Source organism: Physeter macrocephalus, chromosome 8 (assembly GCF_002837175.3).
Source record: "Physeter macrocephalus isolate SW-GA chromosome 8, ASM283717v5, whole genome shotgun sequence".
Lineage (NCBI taxonomy): Eukaryota > Metazoa > Chordata > Mammalia > Artiodactyla > Physeteridae > Physeter > Physeter macrocephalus.
The window spans coordinates 87,227,445-87,242,992 of NC_041221.1; the positions used below are offsets into that span (position 1 = coordinate 87,227,445).

General features: G+C 37.2%; 1 protein-coding gene across 6 annotated transcripts in view; it reads right to left on the reverse strand.

Moving 5' to 3' along the window:
* The window catches only part of CCNH (cyclin H), a 37,592-nt gene extending 26,070 nt beyond the window's left edge, over positions 1–11,522 (reverse strand). For 4 of the 6 annotated variants that reach the window (XM_028493046.2, XM_055086652.1, XM_055086653.1 and 1 more), the window contains exons 1-2: positions 5,720–5,792; positions 4,838–4,960 (exon numbers count right to left, since the gene is read on the reverse strand). In XM_028493046.2, coding sequence (XP_028348847.1) covers positions 4,838–4,918 — 81 coding nt within the window. In that variant the 5' untranslated portion in view covers positions 4,919–4,960; positions 5,720–5,792. Of the gene's footprint in view, positions 1–4,837; positions 4,961–5,719; positions 5,793–9,224; positions 9,348–11,256 lie in introns of those variants that run through there. The other 2 variants (XM_055086654.1, XM_055086655.1) reach the window with 2 other exon arrangements.
* Between the last annotated feature and the right edge of the window lie 4,026 nt (positions 11,523–15,548).

Sequence of the window (15,548 nt, forward strand, 5' to 3'; positions counted from 1 at the left end):
CAAACAAAATCAATAAGGAAACACAGGCCTTAAATGACACATTACACCAGATGGACTTAATTGATATTTCTAGAACATTCCACCTGAATGCAGCAGAATACACATTCTTCTCAAGTGCACACAGAACATTCTCCAGGATAGATCACATGATGGTACATAAAGGAAGCCTAGATACATTTAAGAAAACTGAAATCATGTCAAGCATCTTTTCCAACCACAATGCTGTGAGATTAGAAATCAACCACAAGAAAAAAACTGTAGGGCTTCCCTGGTGGTGCAGTGGTTGAGAGTCCGCCTGCCAATGCAGGGGACACGGGTTTGTGCCCCGGTCCGGGAGGATCCCACATGCAGCAGAGCGGCTGGGCCCGTGAGCCATGGCCGCTGACCCTGCGTGTCCAGAGCCTGTGCTCCGCAACGGGAGAGGCCACAACAGTGAGAGGCCCACGTACCGCAAAAAAAAAAAAAAAAAAAAAAGAAAAAAACTGTAAAAAACACAAACACCTGGAGGCTAAACAATATGCTACTAAACAACCAATGGATCAATGAAGAAATCAAATTCCTAAAGACAAATGAAAACGAAAGCATGACGATCCAAAACCTATGGGACACAGTAAGAGCAGTTCTAGGAGGGAAGTTTATAGCAATACAATCTTACCGCAGGAAATAAGAAAAATCTCAAATAAACAACCTAGCCTTACACCTAAAGCAACTAGAGAAAGAACAAACAAAACCCAAAGTTATCAGAAGGAAAGATATCATAAAGATCAGAACAGAAATAAATGAAATAGAGACAAAGAAAACAAAAGAAAAGATCAATGAAACTAAAAACTGGTTCTTTGAACAGATAAACAAATCTGATAAACCTTTAGCCAGACTCATCAATAAAAAAAGGGAAAGGGCTCATATCAATAAAATTAGAAATGAAAAAGGAGAAGTTAGAATGGACACCACAGAAATACAAAGGATCATAAGAAACTACTACAAGCAACTATATGCCAATAAAAAGGACAACCCAGAAGAAATGTCCAAATTCTTTGCATGGTAAAGTCAAGCAAAACTGAACCAGGAAGAAATGGAAAATATGAATAGACCAATCACAAGCACTGAAATTAAAACTGTGATTAAAAAACTCCCAACAAACAAAAGTCCAGGACAAGATGGCTTCACAGGCAAATTCTATCAAACACTTAGAGAAGAGTTAACACCTATCCTTCAGAAAGTATTTCAAAAAATTGCAGAGGAAGAAACACTCCCAAACTCATTCTATGAGGCCACCATAACCCTGATACCACAAGTAGACAAAGATACCACAAAAGAAAACTACAGGCCAATATCACGGATGAACATAGACTCAAAAATCCTCAACAAAATACTAGCAAACCAAATCCAACAATACATTAAAAAGATCATACACCATCATCAAGTGGGATTTATCTTAGGATGCAAGGATTTTTCAATATCTGCAAATTAATTAGTGTGATACACCCTATTAACAAATTGAACAATAAAAACTATATCATCTCAATAGATGCAGAAAAAGCTTGACAAAATCCAACACCCATTCATGATAAATACTCTCCAGAAAGTGAGCATTAAGGGAACATACTTCAACATAGTTAAGGCCATATATGACAAACACACAGCTAACATCATACTCAACAGTAAAAAGCTGAAAGCATTTCCTCTATAATCAGGAACAACAAGACAAGGATGACCACTCTCGACACTGTTACTGAACATAATTTTGGAAGTCTTAGCCATGGCAATCAGAGAAGAAAAAGAAACAAAAGGAATCCAAATTGGAAAAGTAGTAAAACTGTCACTGTTTGCAGATGACATGATATTATACTTAGGAAATCCTAAAGATGCTACCAGAAAACTACTAGAGCTCATCAATTAATCTGGTAAAGTTGCAGGATACAAAATTAATACACAGAAATCTCTTGCATTTCTATACACTAACAATGAAAGAGCAGAAAGAGATATTAAGAAAACAATTCCATTTACCATCACACGAAAAAGAAGAAAACACCTATGAAGAAACCTACCTAAGGAGGCAAAAGACCTGTACTCTGAAAACTGTAAGACGCTGATGAAAGAAATTGAAGATGACACAAACAGATGGAAAGACACACCATGTTCCTGGATTGGAAGAATCACTATTGTCAAAATGACTGCACAGTAAGTTCCCTACATCTGAATGAGTTCCATTCAGAGTGCGTTCGTAAGTCCAATTTGTTCGTAAGTCTGATTAAGTTAGTCTAGGTACCCAACTAACACGATTGGGAAACTATATAAGTACTATACTGTAATAGATTTATAATACTTTTCACACAAATAATACATAAAAACAAACAAAAATAAAACATTTTTAATCTTATAGTACAGTGCCTTGAAAAGTACAGTAGTACCAGTTACATCTCCACTGCTTTTACACTTGCTTCTGGACATCCTGGGTTTGAAATAAAGATACCGTACTACTGTACTCTACACAGTACTGTACTGCAAAGTACACAAAAGCACAACCACTTGTAGAGGATGCACACATGACAATGTATGCCAGACATGTGAACTAACTTAATGTGACTGGACATGTAAACGCATGTTCGCATCTTTGAAAGTTCGCAACTTGAAGGTTCATACGTAGCAGACTTACTGTACTACCCAAAGTAATCTACAGATTCAATGCAATCCCTATCAAATTACCAATGGCAGTTTTTGCAGATCTAGAATCAAAAATCTTAAAATTTGTATTGAAACACAGAAGACCCCAAACAGCCAAAGCAATCTTAAGAAAAATGGAGCTGAAGGAATCATGTTCCCTGACTTCAGACTATACCATAAAACTACAGTGATCAAAACAGTATGGTACTGGCACACTAACAGACACACAGATCAATGGAACAGCATAGAAAGCCCAGAAATAAACCCACACACCTATGGTCAATTAATCTACGACAAAGGAGGCAAGACTATACAATGGAGAAAAGACAGTCTCTTCAATAGTGGTCCTGGGAAAACTGGACAGCTACATGTACAAGAATGAAATTAGAACACTAACACCATACACAAAAATAAACTCAAAATGGATTAAAGACCTAAATGTGAGACCAGACACTATAAAACTCTTAGAGGAAAACATAGGCAAAACAATCTTTGACATAAATCATGGCAATTTCTATTTTGACCCACCTCCCAGAGTAATGAAAATCAAAACAAAATAAACAAATGGGATCTAATTAAACCTGAAAAGCTTTTTGCACAGCAAAGGAAACCATAAACGAGAAGACAACCCTCAGAATGGGAGAAAATATTTGCAAACGAAGCAACGGACAAAGGATTAATCTCTGAAATATACAAAGAGCTCGTGCAGCTCAATATCCAAAAAACTGACAACCCAATCAAAAAATGGGCAGAAGATCTAAATAGACATTTCTCCAAAGAACACATACAGATGGCTAAGCACATGAAAAGATCCTTGACATTGCTAATTATTAGAGAAATGCAAATCAAAACTACAATGAGGTATCACCTCACACAGCTCAGAATGGCCATCATCAAAAAATCCACAAACAATAGCTGGAGAAGGGGTGGAGAGAAGGGAACCCTCCTACACTGTTGGTGGGAATGTAAATTGGTACAGCCACTGTGGAGAACAGCATGCAGTTTCCTTAAAAAACTAAAAATGGAGCTACCATATGATCCAGCAATCCCACTCCTGGGTATACACCTGGACAAAACTATAATTCAAAAAGATACATGCACCCCTATGTTCACAGCAGCACTATTCACAATAGCCAAGACATGGAAACCACCTAAATGTCCAGTGAAAGATGAATGGATAAAGAAGATGTGGTACATATATACCATGGAATTCTACTCAGACACAAAAAAGAACAAAATAATGCCATTTGCAGCAACATGGATGGACTTAGAGATTATCATACTAAGTGAAGTAGGTCAGAGAAAGACAAATATCATATGATATCACTTATATGTGGAATCTAAAAAAATGATGCAAATGAACTTATTTACAAAACAGAAATAGACTTACAAACTTAGAAAACAAACTTATGGTTACCAAAGGGGAAAGGTGGGGGGTGAGAGATAAATTAGGAGGTTAGGATTAACATATACATGCTACTATATATAAAATAATCAACAAGGACCTACTGTATAACACAGGGAACTCTACTCAGTACTCTGTAACAACCTATATGGGAAAAGAATGTTAAAAAGAATAGATATACATATATGTGTAACTAAATCACTTTGCTGTACACCTGAAACTAATACAACACTGTAAATCAAATATACTGCAATTAAAAAAAAGACACACACACACACACACACCCACAAGAGGAACAATTACAGGGACAGCATACACAAATCCATATAGCCAAAAAGTTCTAACTACCTGTTTCTCCTCACCATTACCACACCACAGTGTACACACACACACACACACACACACACACACACAGTCCTCAGAACCACACATCTGAAACAACCACATGAGAACCTAGAGGGAAAGTAATTTGATTTTTTCTTTCTCTATAAAATGAGGATGTCATGACCTATCTAGCCGACCTCAAAATTCTTTAGATACGGAATTATTCTTGAAACACTGTGTAAGATACAACATGGGAATGCATAATTTAATGCCTTTATTGAAAAATATGTGACAAAACTTAAATACATAAATTATATATTTATATAAATATATAACTCAGGTGCATTTCTGAGTAAAGTGGATAGAAAATTGATTTAAATATTTATAAGAAGTCAGATTTCATAAGTTAGCTAAAGGACATTATACTTCATCACTGTAACTTACCACAACAGACCTTGGCATTGCTGGCTTAAACACCGAACAAAATTCCAATAATCTTTTCTCATAATACTTGCAGAGCGTCATTTCTTCAGCAGGCTCAAGAAAGACTGGGTCATTTGGAAGAACCTTTGGGTCAGAAGTTACAACAAAAATTTAATTAGATAATCTTAATATTTTTTTCTCTGTGTAGATTAAGTTTATATCTCCAACCAAAGGGAAATATACCACACCTCATTTGCTCTTTATAGAATTGCTAATATTACACAAAATAGCTTTTAATAAAATATTTAATAAACTAAAACTATACTGTAATTGCATAATTTCTCGGAATGTCGGCTGAATATTTGCTTCACTAATGTATAAGCAATCATGAGGAGTGTGTGCATATTTTCACTGATGTCACTCTTTATAAATCAAAAAGAAGATACACATTGTCAATGGTTGGACAATATCCCTTTCTCAGTCAGTTATTAAGTCACACAGGTTGAGGTAAAAATCAACAAGTGCCTCAAGGATAATCCTGACCCTTAACACATTACCTCTTCTCCATCTTTATAAAATCTCTACAGAATACATGATTGATAAATACTACAATTTTACAACAAATATCTATTTGGTGCTGTTACTGGTTTAACTACGACTACCAAAAAAGGTATGTTGAGTCCTAACCCCCAGTACCTCAGAATGTGAGGAAATAAGGTCTCTGCAGATGTAATTAGTTAAGATGAGGTCCTACTGAAGTAGAATGGGCTCCTAATCCAATATGACTGGTAGCTTTTTAAGAAGAACATGTGTGAAGAGAAAGAAACACAGGGAGAACACTATGTAAAGATGGAGCTAGGGACCGGGGTTAGTTGCCACAAGCAAAGGAACACCTGGAGTTACCAGAAGCTGGAAGAGGAAAAGAAGCTGCACAGAGCACCACTCGGCCAACACCTTGATCTCAGACTTCTAGCCTCCAGAACTGTAAAACAATAAATTTCTGTTGTTTTAAGCCACCCAGTTTGTGGTAATTTTTTTATGGAGTAATTTTTCCTAGTATTAACAAATTGAACAATAAAAACTATATCATCTCAATAGATGCAGAAAAAGCTTGACAAAATCCAACACCCATTCATGATAAATACTCTCCAGAAAGTGAGCATTAAGGGAACATACTTCAACATAGTTAAGGCCATATATGACAAACACACAGCTAACATCATACTCAACAGTAAAAAGCTGAAAGCATTTCCTCTATAATCAGGAACAACAAGACAAGGATGACCACTCTCGACACTGTTACTGAACATAATTTTGGAAGTCTTAGCCATGGCAATCAGAGAAGAAAAAGAAACAAAAGGAATCCAAATTGGAAAAGTAGTAAAACTGTCACTGTTTGCAGATGACATGATATTATACTTAGGAAATCCTAAAGATGCTACCAGAAAACTACTAGAGCTCATCAATTAATCTGGTAAAGTTGCAGGATACAAAATTAATACACAGAAATCTCTTGCATTTCTATACACTAACAATGAAAGAGCAGAAAGAGATATTAAGAAAACAATTCCATTTACCATCACACGAAAAAGAAGAAAACACCTATGAAGAAACCTACCTAAGGAGGCAAAAGACCTGTACTCTGAAAACTGTAAGACGCTGATGAAAGAAATTGAAGATGACACAAACAGATGGAAAGACACACCATGTTCCTGGATTGGAAGAATCACTATTGTCAAAATGACTGCACAGTAAGTTCCCTACATCTGAATGAGTTCCATTCAGAGTGCGTTCGTAAGTCCAATTTGTTCGTAAGTCTGATTAAGTTAGTCTAGGTACCCAACTAACACGATTGGGAAACTATATAAGTACTATACTGTAATAGATTTATAATACTTTTCACACAAATAATACATAAAAACAAACAAAAATAAAACATTTTTAATCTTATAGTACAGTGCCTTGAAAAGTACAGTAGTACCAGTTACATCTCCACTGCTTTTACACTTGCTTCTGGACATCCTGGGTTTGAAATAAAGATACCGTACTACTGTACTCTACACAGTACTGTACTGCAAAGTACACAAAAGCACAACCACTTGTAGAGGATGCACACATGACAATGTATGCCAGACATGTGAACTAACTTAATGTGACTGGACATGTAAACGCATGTTCGCATCTTTGAAAGTTCGCAACTTGAAGGTTCATACGTAGCAGACTTACTGTACTACCCAAAGTAATCTACAGATTCAATGCAATCCCTATCAAATTACCAATGGCAGTTTTTGCAGATCTAGAATCAAAAATCTTAAAATTTGTATTGAAACACAGAAGACCCCAAACAGCCAAAGCAATCTTAAGAAAAATGGAGCTGAAGGAATCATGTTCCCTGACTTCAGACTATACCATAAAACTACAGTGATCAAAACAGTATGGTACTGGCACACTAACAGACACACAGATCAATGGAACAGCATAGAAAGCCCAGAAATAAACCCACACACCTATGGTCAATTAATCTACGACAAAGGAGGCAAGACTATACAATGGAGAAAAGACAGTCTCTTCAATAGTGGTCCTGGGAAAACTGGACAGCTACATGTACAAGAATGAAATTAGAACACTAACACCATACACAAAAATAAACTCAAAATGGATTAAAGACCTAAATGTGAGACCAGACACTATAAAACTCTTAGAGGAAAACATAGGCAAAACAATCTTTGACATAAATCATGGCAATTTCTATTTTGACCCACCTCCCAGAGTAATGAAAATCAAAACAAAATAAACAAATGGGATCTAATTAAACCTGAAAAGCTTTTTGCACAGCAAAGGAAACCATAAAGGAGAAGACAACCCTCAGAATGGGAGAAAATATTTGCAAACGAAGCAACGGACAAAGGATTAATCTCTGAAATATACAAAGAGCTCGTGCAGCTCAATATCCAAAAAACTGACAACCCAATCAAAAAATGGGCAGAAGATCTAAATAGACATTTCTCCAAAGAACACATACAGATGGCTAAGCACATGAAAAGATCCTTGACATTGCTAATTATTAGAGAAATGCAAATCAAAACTACAATGAGGTATCACCTCACACAGCTCAGAATGGCCATCATCAAAAAATCCACAAACAATAGCTGGAGAAGGGGTGGAGAGAAGGGAACCCTCCTACACTGTTGGTGGGAATGTAAATTGGTACAGCCACTGTGGAGAACAGCATGGTGGTTTCCTTAAAAACTAAAAATGGAGCTACCATATGATCCAGCAATCCCACTCCTGGGTATACACCTGGACAAAACTATAATTCAAAAAGATACATGCACCCCTATGTTCACAGCAGCACTATTCACAATAGCCAAGACATGGAAACCACCTAAATGTCCAGTGAAAGATGAATGGATAAAGAAGATGTGGTACATATATACCATGGAATTCTACTCAGACACAAAAAAGAACAAAATAATGCCATTTGCAGCAACATGGATGGACTTAGAGATTATCATACTAAGTGAAGTAGGTCAGAGAAAGACAAATATCATATGATATCACTTATATGTGGAATCTAAAAAAATGATGCAAATGAACTTATTTACAAAACAGAAATAGACTTACAAACTTAGAAAACAAACTTATGGTTACCAAAGGGGAAAGGTGGGGGGTGAGAGATAAATTAGGAGGTTAGGATTAACATATACATGCTACTATATATAAAATAATCAACAAGGACCTACTGTATAACACAGGGAACTCTACTCAGTACTCTGTAACAACCTATATGGGAAAAGAATGTTAAAAAGAATAGATATACATATATGTGTAACTAAATCACTTTGCTGTACACCTGAAACTAATACAACACTGTAAATCAAATATACTGCAATTAAAAAAAAAGACACACACACACACACACACCCACAAGAGGAACAATTACAGGGACAGCATACACAAATCCATATAGCCAAAAAGTTCTAACTACCTGTTTCTCCTCACCATTACCACACCACAGTGTACACACACACACACACACACACACACAAATAGGGTCCTCAGAACCACACATCTGAAACAACCACATGAGAACCTAGAGGGAAAGTAATTTGATTTTTTCTTTCTCTATAAAATGAGGATGTCATGACCTATCTAGCCGACCTCAAAATTCTTTAGATACGGAATTATTCTTGAAACACTGTGTAAGATACAACATGGGAATGCATAATTTAATGCCTTTATTGAAAAATATGTGACAAAACTTAAATACATAAATTATATATTTATATAAATATATAACTCAGGTGCATTTCTGAGTAAAGTGGATAGAAAATTGATTTAAATATTTATAAGAAGTCAGATTTCATAAGTTAGCTAAAGGACATTATACTTCATCACTGTAACTTACCACAACAGACCTTGGCATTGCTGGCTTAAACACCGAACAAAATTCCAATAATCTTTTCTCATAATACTTGCAGAGCGTCATTTCTTCAGCAGGCTCAAGAAAGACTGGGTCATTTGGAAGAACCTTTGGGTCAGAAGTTACAACAAAAATTTAATTAGATAATCTTAATATTTTTTTCTCTGTGTAGATTAAGTTTATATCTCCAACCAAAGGGAAATATACCACACCTCATTTGCTCTTTATAGAATTGCTAATATTACACAAAATAGCTTTTAATAAAATATTTAATAAACTAAAACTATACTGTAATTGCATAATTTCTCGGAATGTCGGCTGAATATTTGCTTCACTAATGTATAAGCAATCATGAGGAGTGTGTGCATATTTTCACTGATGTCACTCTTTATAAATCAAAAAGAAGATACACATTGTCAATGGTTGGACAATATCCCTTTCTCAGTCAGTTATTAAGTCACACAGGTTGAGGTAAAAATCAACAAGTGCCTCAAGGATAATCCTGACCCTTAACACATTACCTCTTCTCCATCTTTATAAAATCTCTACAGAATACATGATTGATAAATACTACAATTTTACAACAAATATCTATTTGGTGCTGTTACTGGTTTAACTACGACTACCAAAAAAGGTATGTTGAGTCCTAACCCCCAGTACCTCAGAATGTGAGGAAATAAGGTCTCTGCAGATGTAATTAGTTAAGATGAGGTCCTACTGAAGTAGAATGGGCTCCTAATCCAATATGACTGGTAGCTTTTTAAGAAGAACATGTGTGAAGAGAAAGAAACACAGGGAGAACACTATGTAAAGATGGAGCTAGGGACCGGGGTTAGTTGCCACAAGCAAAGGAACACCTGGAGTTACCAGAAGCTGGAAGAGGAAAAGAAGCTGCACAGAGCACCACTCGGCCAACACCTTGATCTCAGACTTCTAGCCTCCAGAACTGTAAAACAATAAATTTCTGTTGTTTTAAGCCACCCAGTTTGTGGTAATTTTTTTATGGAGTAATTTTTCCTAGTTTCCTAGGAAATTAACATAGGTGCTAATTTTATAGAGACAGCATGGCATTGTGGTTTACAGAAGGAATGCTGAAACTAGAGTCCATGGTTTCAAATCTTGGCTCTGCCACTTACTAGCAATATAACCTGAGAAGTTATTCAACCTCTCTGTAGTTTCCTAAGATGTACTGCAAGGATAATAATAGTATCTATCTCATGGTGTAGTTGTGAGGATTATATGAGCTAACACTTGCTAAATACTTATTAGAATTTAGCACAACATGTACTACTTTGTGCAGCACAAAAATAGTGATATGAAACAGACGAGACTTCCAGGTAAAAGTAAAACAGGAAGGACGTGGCTGACAGACCATATAGTCCAAACCATCTGTGGTCAATTGGTTTGTGCTAATGGTCTCTCATCCTCCTGCCTTCACCCTGCCCCCATCCAATCGATCCATTCCTTCCCAGAAAGCTCTTTCTAGAACAGACTCTGATAAGTTTTATTTCCCATTTAAAAATTTTCAAAGGTTTCCCTCTTCCTCCATCACAAAGTTCAAACTATTTACCTCCGCTTACAAGTTCCCTGCTTACCTTCTCCAATCTTTCATACACAAATACTCAGCTTCCATTACACACGACCATGAGCATTCCGGGGACCAACCCTGAAACTTCTGGCCTCCTACTTTGCACCTGTGGCCCTGTCCACCGGGAAAGTCCTCTCCCCACCATCTCCCCAACAGCCACTAAGAAAAGCCTCCCCCCACTACATTAGCATGCTACAAAGTCTTCTTCGCCATGTTACTGGTTATTTGTCTGCCACTCGATTACAGGGATGGATGGCCTTGTCCGTCTCCGTACCCACTGCACCTAGCAAGGTGCTCACTGTTTATTAAACAGATAAACGCACTCCGCGCCGAGTAGGTGGGAGGGAGGTGCGCAGGAAGTCCCGGGGGAGAGGGACGGGCAAGAGTTTATACAGCTCGAGGAAGAAGGGCGGCAGCCGGAGCCCTCACCTTCCCGTTCGCCACAGCTTTGCATTTGAATTTGCGGTTGGCGTCGGCCCGCAATCGCGCCAGCTGCTCCTCACTAGCAAAAGTCCAGTGCCGCTTCTGGCTACTGTTGTGGTACATGGTGAAGTCGGAGGCAAGGCCCAGGGAGTCTTGGAGAGAAGACCGCCAACGGCACAAAACCGGGACGTAAAGCAGCTAAACCACCACCAGGATCCCGCGGAAGCCCAAGGACTCAAGCCAGTCGGCGCGGGCGCGACGACGTCAAGGTCACGTGGTAATTCCGTCCGCAATCGCGTTTCCGGAGCGGATTAGGAGGAGAAAATCTCGCGGGGTCTCTGGCCACCGCCCGCGAATCAAATGGGCGTAGCCTATCGACACGCTCCTCCTTTTTTAGTGAGCCTCGACCCTAGCTCCGCCCCTTTCCGACAAAATTTAAAGGAGACACGACAGGCAGGGATATCCAAAAGGGAAGTACATTGAGGGGATGTGGAGGCTAACCTAAACAATCCACAAGAGATAATCAGAAGTAAGGAAAGCACCCTGGAGGAGTTCAACTTTTAAACAGGATGTTCAGAGGAGGCCTCAGTGAGAAGGTGACATTTGAGCAAAGACTTGAAAGAGTTGAGGGAGTAGAGCTACCAATCATGTGGGGATGATCTTGGGGCAGATGAAACAGCCAAGATCCTAAGGCAGAAGCATTCCTGGCTCTTTTAAGGAAGAGTGTGTCTGGAGCGCTACCTAAATTCTTGGCCTGAGAGAGACTGAAACATGGTAGGAAAACTAGAAACAGTGCATGTGTATCGTTCTTTATTGTTCTGACACTAATGTGTCCCTGGTCTATTATTTTTCTGTGCCTTTTTCCTTCTGATTCTGTTGATAACTAGCCAGTCCTTCTCCCCCTATTTCCATCTCTGAAGCCACTATGTATAGTAGTTTTAGGGTTTTCTTGAGATTCCCATCTTTATTATTGACCCCAAGGGAGCCTTACACCTTACAATAAGCTATTATTAACACTTCAGAGTTGTTTTTTTTTTTTTTTACTATTAGTGCTTTCAAAATTGCATTTGAGATAGAAGATTTACATTGATTACAAAAGTCTTTAATGGTTTTGAAATTTGTCCCATTTAGGCATACCTATGCATCATACATGGGGTTAGAAAGGTGGATTTACCCACATCAAATTGTTTTTCTAAAAACAAACAAAAAAAGAGATAAAGATGATGATACAGAGAGTTGCAAAGATCACACAGCAAAAAGGCAGAATATTTCCAACTGTGCTTTCAATGAAAATATTTTTAAAGGCTTAAGAAAGACAGCACTTTTTCTTCTTTTTTAATTTGGATGGGTGCAGTTGAGGGTAGACTTTGCCAGAGTTATCTGAATTCCTTCTCAAACTTATACCATTTGTAGTTAATAACTTTGTAGATCCAGACACTCCTTAAACATATGTCAGTAATTTGGTCTAGTAAATTGGCTGAGAAAAAGAGAAAGGAGAAAATGTGATGATGTTAAGGAAGGACATGGCAAGTTATGAGTCCCAGTGGATTGTGAGAACCCTAAAAGATTGTATAATGGGAAAGAATAATTTAAAAGGAAAAACGGAAAGATAGGAACAGAAATGATTTAGATAAATAAATGTATGTATAAAATCTTAGAACCATGACAGTTATGTATACCCTGTCAATTCTTTTTGTTTTTTCTGAAAGTCATTTGACAACTCCTTTAGTTTCATGTAAAGGGAAATAAAAATGGGCATTTGAGAGATGGCAGAATATGATTTCCACAGGCATAAGAGTAAAATTGCTGAGTGTCATCGTTCATTTAGGAAGACAAATATGAAAACCTGGTGTTGCTGGTATAGCTATTTTTTTAGGACTTTAACAAATCTTAGTCTATGAAAATAAGCATTGACCATATCTGGGGAAATGTAGAAGAAACTAGCTGAATTAACCATCTACAGAATAAAGTTGTTGCTGATGTCCTGACATTAAGGCTCATACATGATTTCTTCTTCTTAAAGTGAGCAAGCTGGATGCTGCATTTTCAGTCTGCCTGAGTGACCTTCCCTTGCTCAGCCTATTGAGCATAAGTTTACTTTTTGTGCTATTTCTACAGTGGAAAGCAGACTGTGGACTTCGAATGTGGTGCCTTACTTACCTCCATTTCTTTCCAACTAAAAAACAGCAAGTGTTTCTCTCTACTCTATTTTATTTATGGAAAAGTTTGAACATATAGAGAGAAATGTATTTCAACAATATCAATTCATGGCCAATTCCTACCTAACCCCTGCCTCCATCCCCATTACTTTTTTTTTCTTCCAGTTTTATTCAGAGATAATTGACATGAACATTGTAAAAGTTTAAGGTGTACAGCATAATGATTTGACTTACATACATCATGAAATAATTATCACAATAAGGTAGTGAACATCCATCATGTCATGTAGATACAAAATTAAAGAAAGAGAAAAAAATTTTGTGTGTGTGAACTCTCAGGATTTACTCTCTTAACAACTTTCATACGTAACATACAGCAGTGTTCATTATATTTATCATGTTGATAAATGTATATTTATCATCCCAAGCACTTAGTTGTCTGGAAGTTTGTACCTTTTGACTACCTTCATCTTTCATCCCCATTACCTTTATTATTATTTTTATGTTTTTATTTTTTTATACAGCAGGTTCTTATTAGTTATCGATTTTATACATATTAGTGTATACATGTCAATCCCCATCTCCCAATTCATGCCACCACCACCGCCGCACTGCTTCCCCCGCCTTGGTGTCCATACGTTTGTTCTCTGCATCTGTGTCTCAATTTCTGCCTTGCAAACTGGTTCATCTGTACCATGTTTCTAGTTTCCACATACATGCGTTAATATACGATATTTGTTTTTCTCTATCTGACCATGTGTCTTTATGAATTATGGTTTTCTCTGGGTATATGCCCAGTAGTGGGATTCCTGCGTCATATGGTAATTCTATTTTTAGATTTTAAGAAACCTCCATACAGTTCTCCATAGTGGCTGTATCAGTTTACATTCCCACCAACAGTGCAAGAGGGTTCCCTTTTCTCCACACCCTCTCCAGCATTTGTTGTTTGTAGATTTTCTGATGATGCCCATTCTAACTGGTGTGAGGTGATACCTCATTGTAGTTTTGATTTGCATTTCTCTAATAATTAGTGATGTTGAGCAGCTTTTCATGTGCTTCTTGGCCATCTGTATGTCTTCTTTGGAGAAATGTCTATTTAGGTCTTCTGCCCATTTTTGGATTGGGTTGTTTGTTTTTTTCATATTGAGCTGCATGAGCTCTTTATATATTTTGGAGTTTAATCCTTTATCCATTGATTCATTTGCAAATATTTTCTCCCATTCTGAGGGTTGTCTTTTCGTCTTGTTGTAGTTTCCTTTGCTGTGCAAAAGCTTTTAAGTTTCAGTAGGTCCCATTTGTTTATTTTTGTGTTTATTTCCATTACTCTAGGAGGTGGGTCAAAAAAGATCTTGCTGTGATTTATGTCAAATAGTGTTCTTCCTATGTCTTCCTCTAAGAGTTTTATAGTGTCCAGTCTTACATTTAGGTCTCTAATCCATTTTGAGTTTATTTTTCTGTATGGTGTTAGGGAGAGTTCTAATTTCATTCTTTTACATGTAGCTGTCCAGTTTTCCCAGCACCACTTATTGAAGAGACTGTATTTTCTCCATTATATATCCTTGCCTCCTCTGTCAGATTACTGGACCATAGGTGTGCGGGTTTATCTCTGGGCTTTCTATCTTCTTCCATCGATCTATGTTTCTGTTTTTGGGCCAGTACCATATTATCTCGATTACTGTAGCTTTATAGTATAGTCTGAAGTCAGGGAGTCTGAATCCTCCAGCTCTGTTTTTTTCCCTCAAGACTTTTTTCGCTGTTTGGGGTCTTTTGTGTCTCCATACAAATTTTAAGATTTTTTTGTTCTAGTCTGTAAAGTATGGCATTAGTAATTTGATAGGGATTGCAATGAATCTGTAGATTGCTTTGGGTAGAACAGTCATTTTCACAATATTGATTCTTCCAATCCAAGAACATGGTATATCTCTCCATCTGTTTGTATCATCTTTCTTTCATCACTGTCTTATAGTTTTCTGCATACAGGTCTTTTAGTCTCCCTATGTAGGGTTATTCCTAGGTATTTTATTCTTTTTGTTGCAATGGTAAATGGGAGTGTTTCCTTAATTTCTCTTTCATATTTTTCATCATTCGTGTATAGGAATGCAAGAGATTTCTGTGCATTAATTTTGTATCCTGCAACTT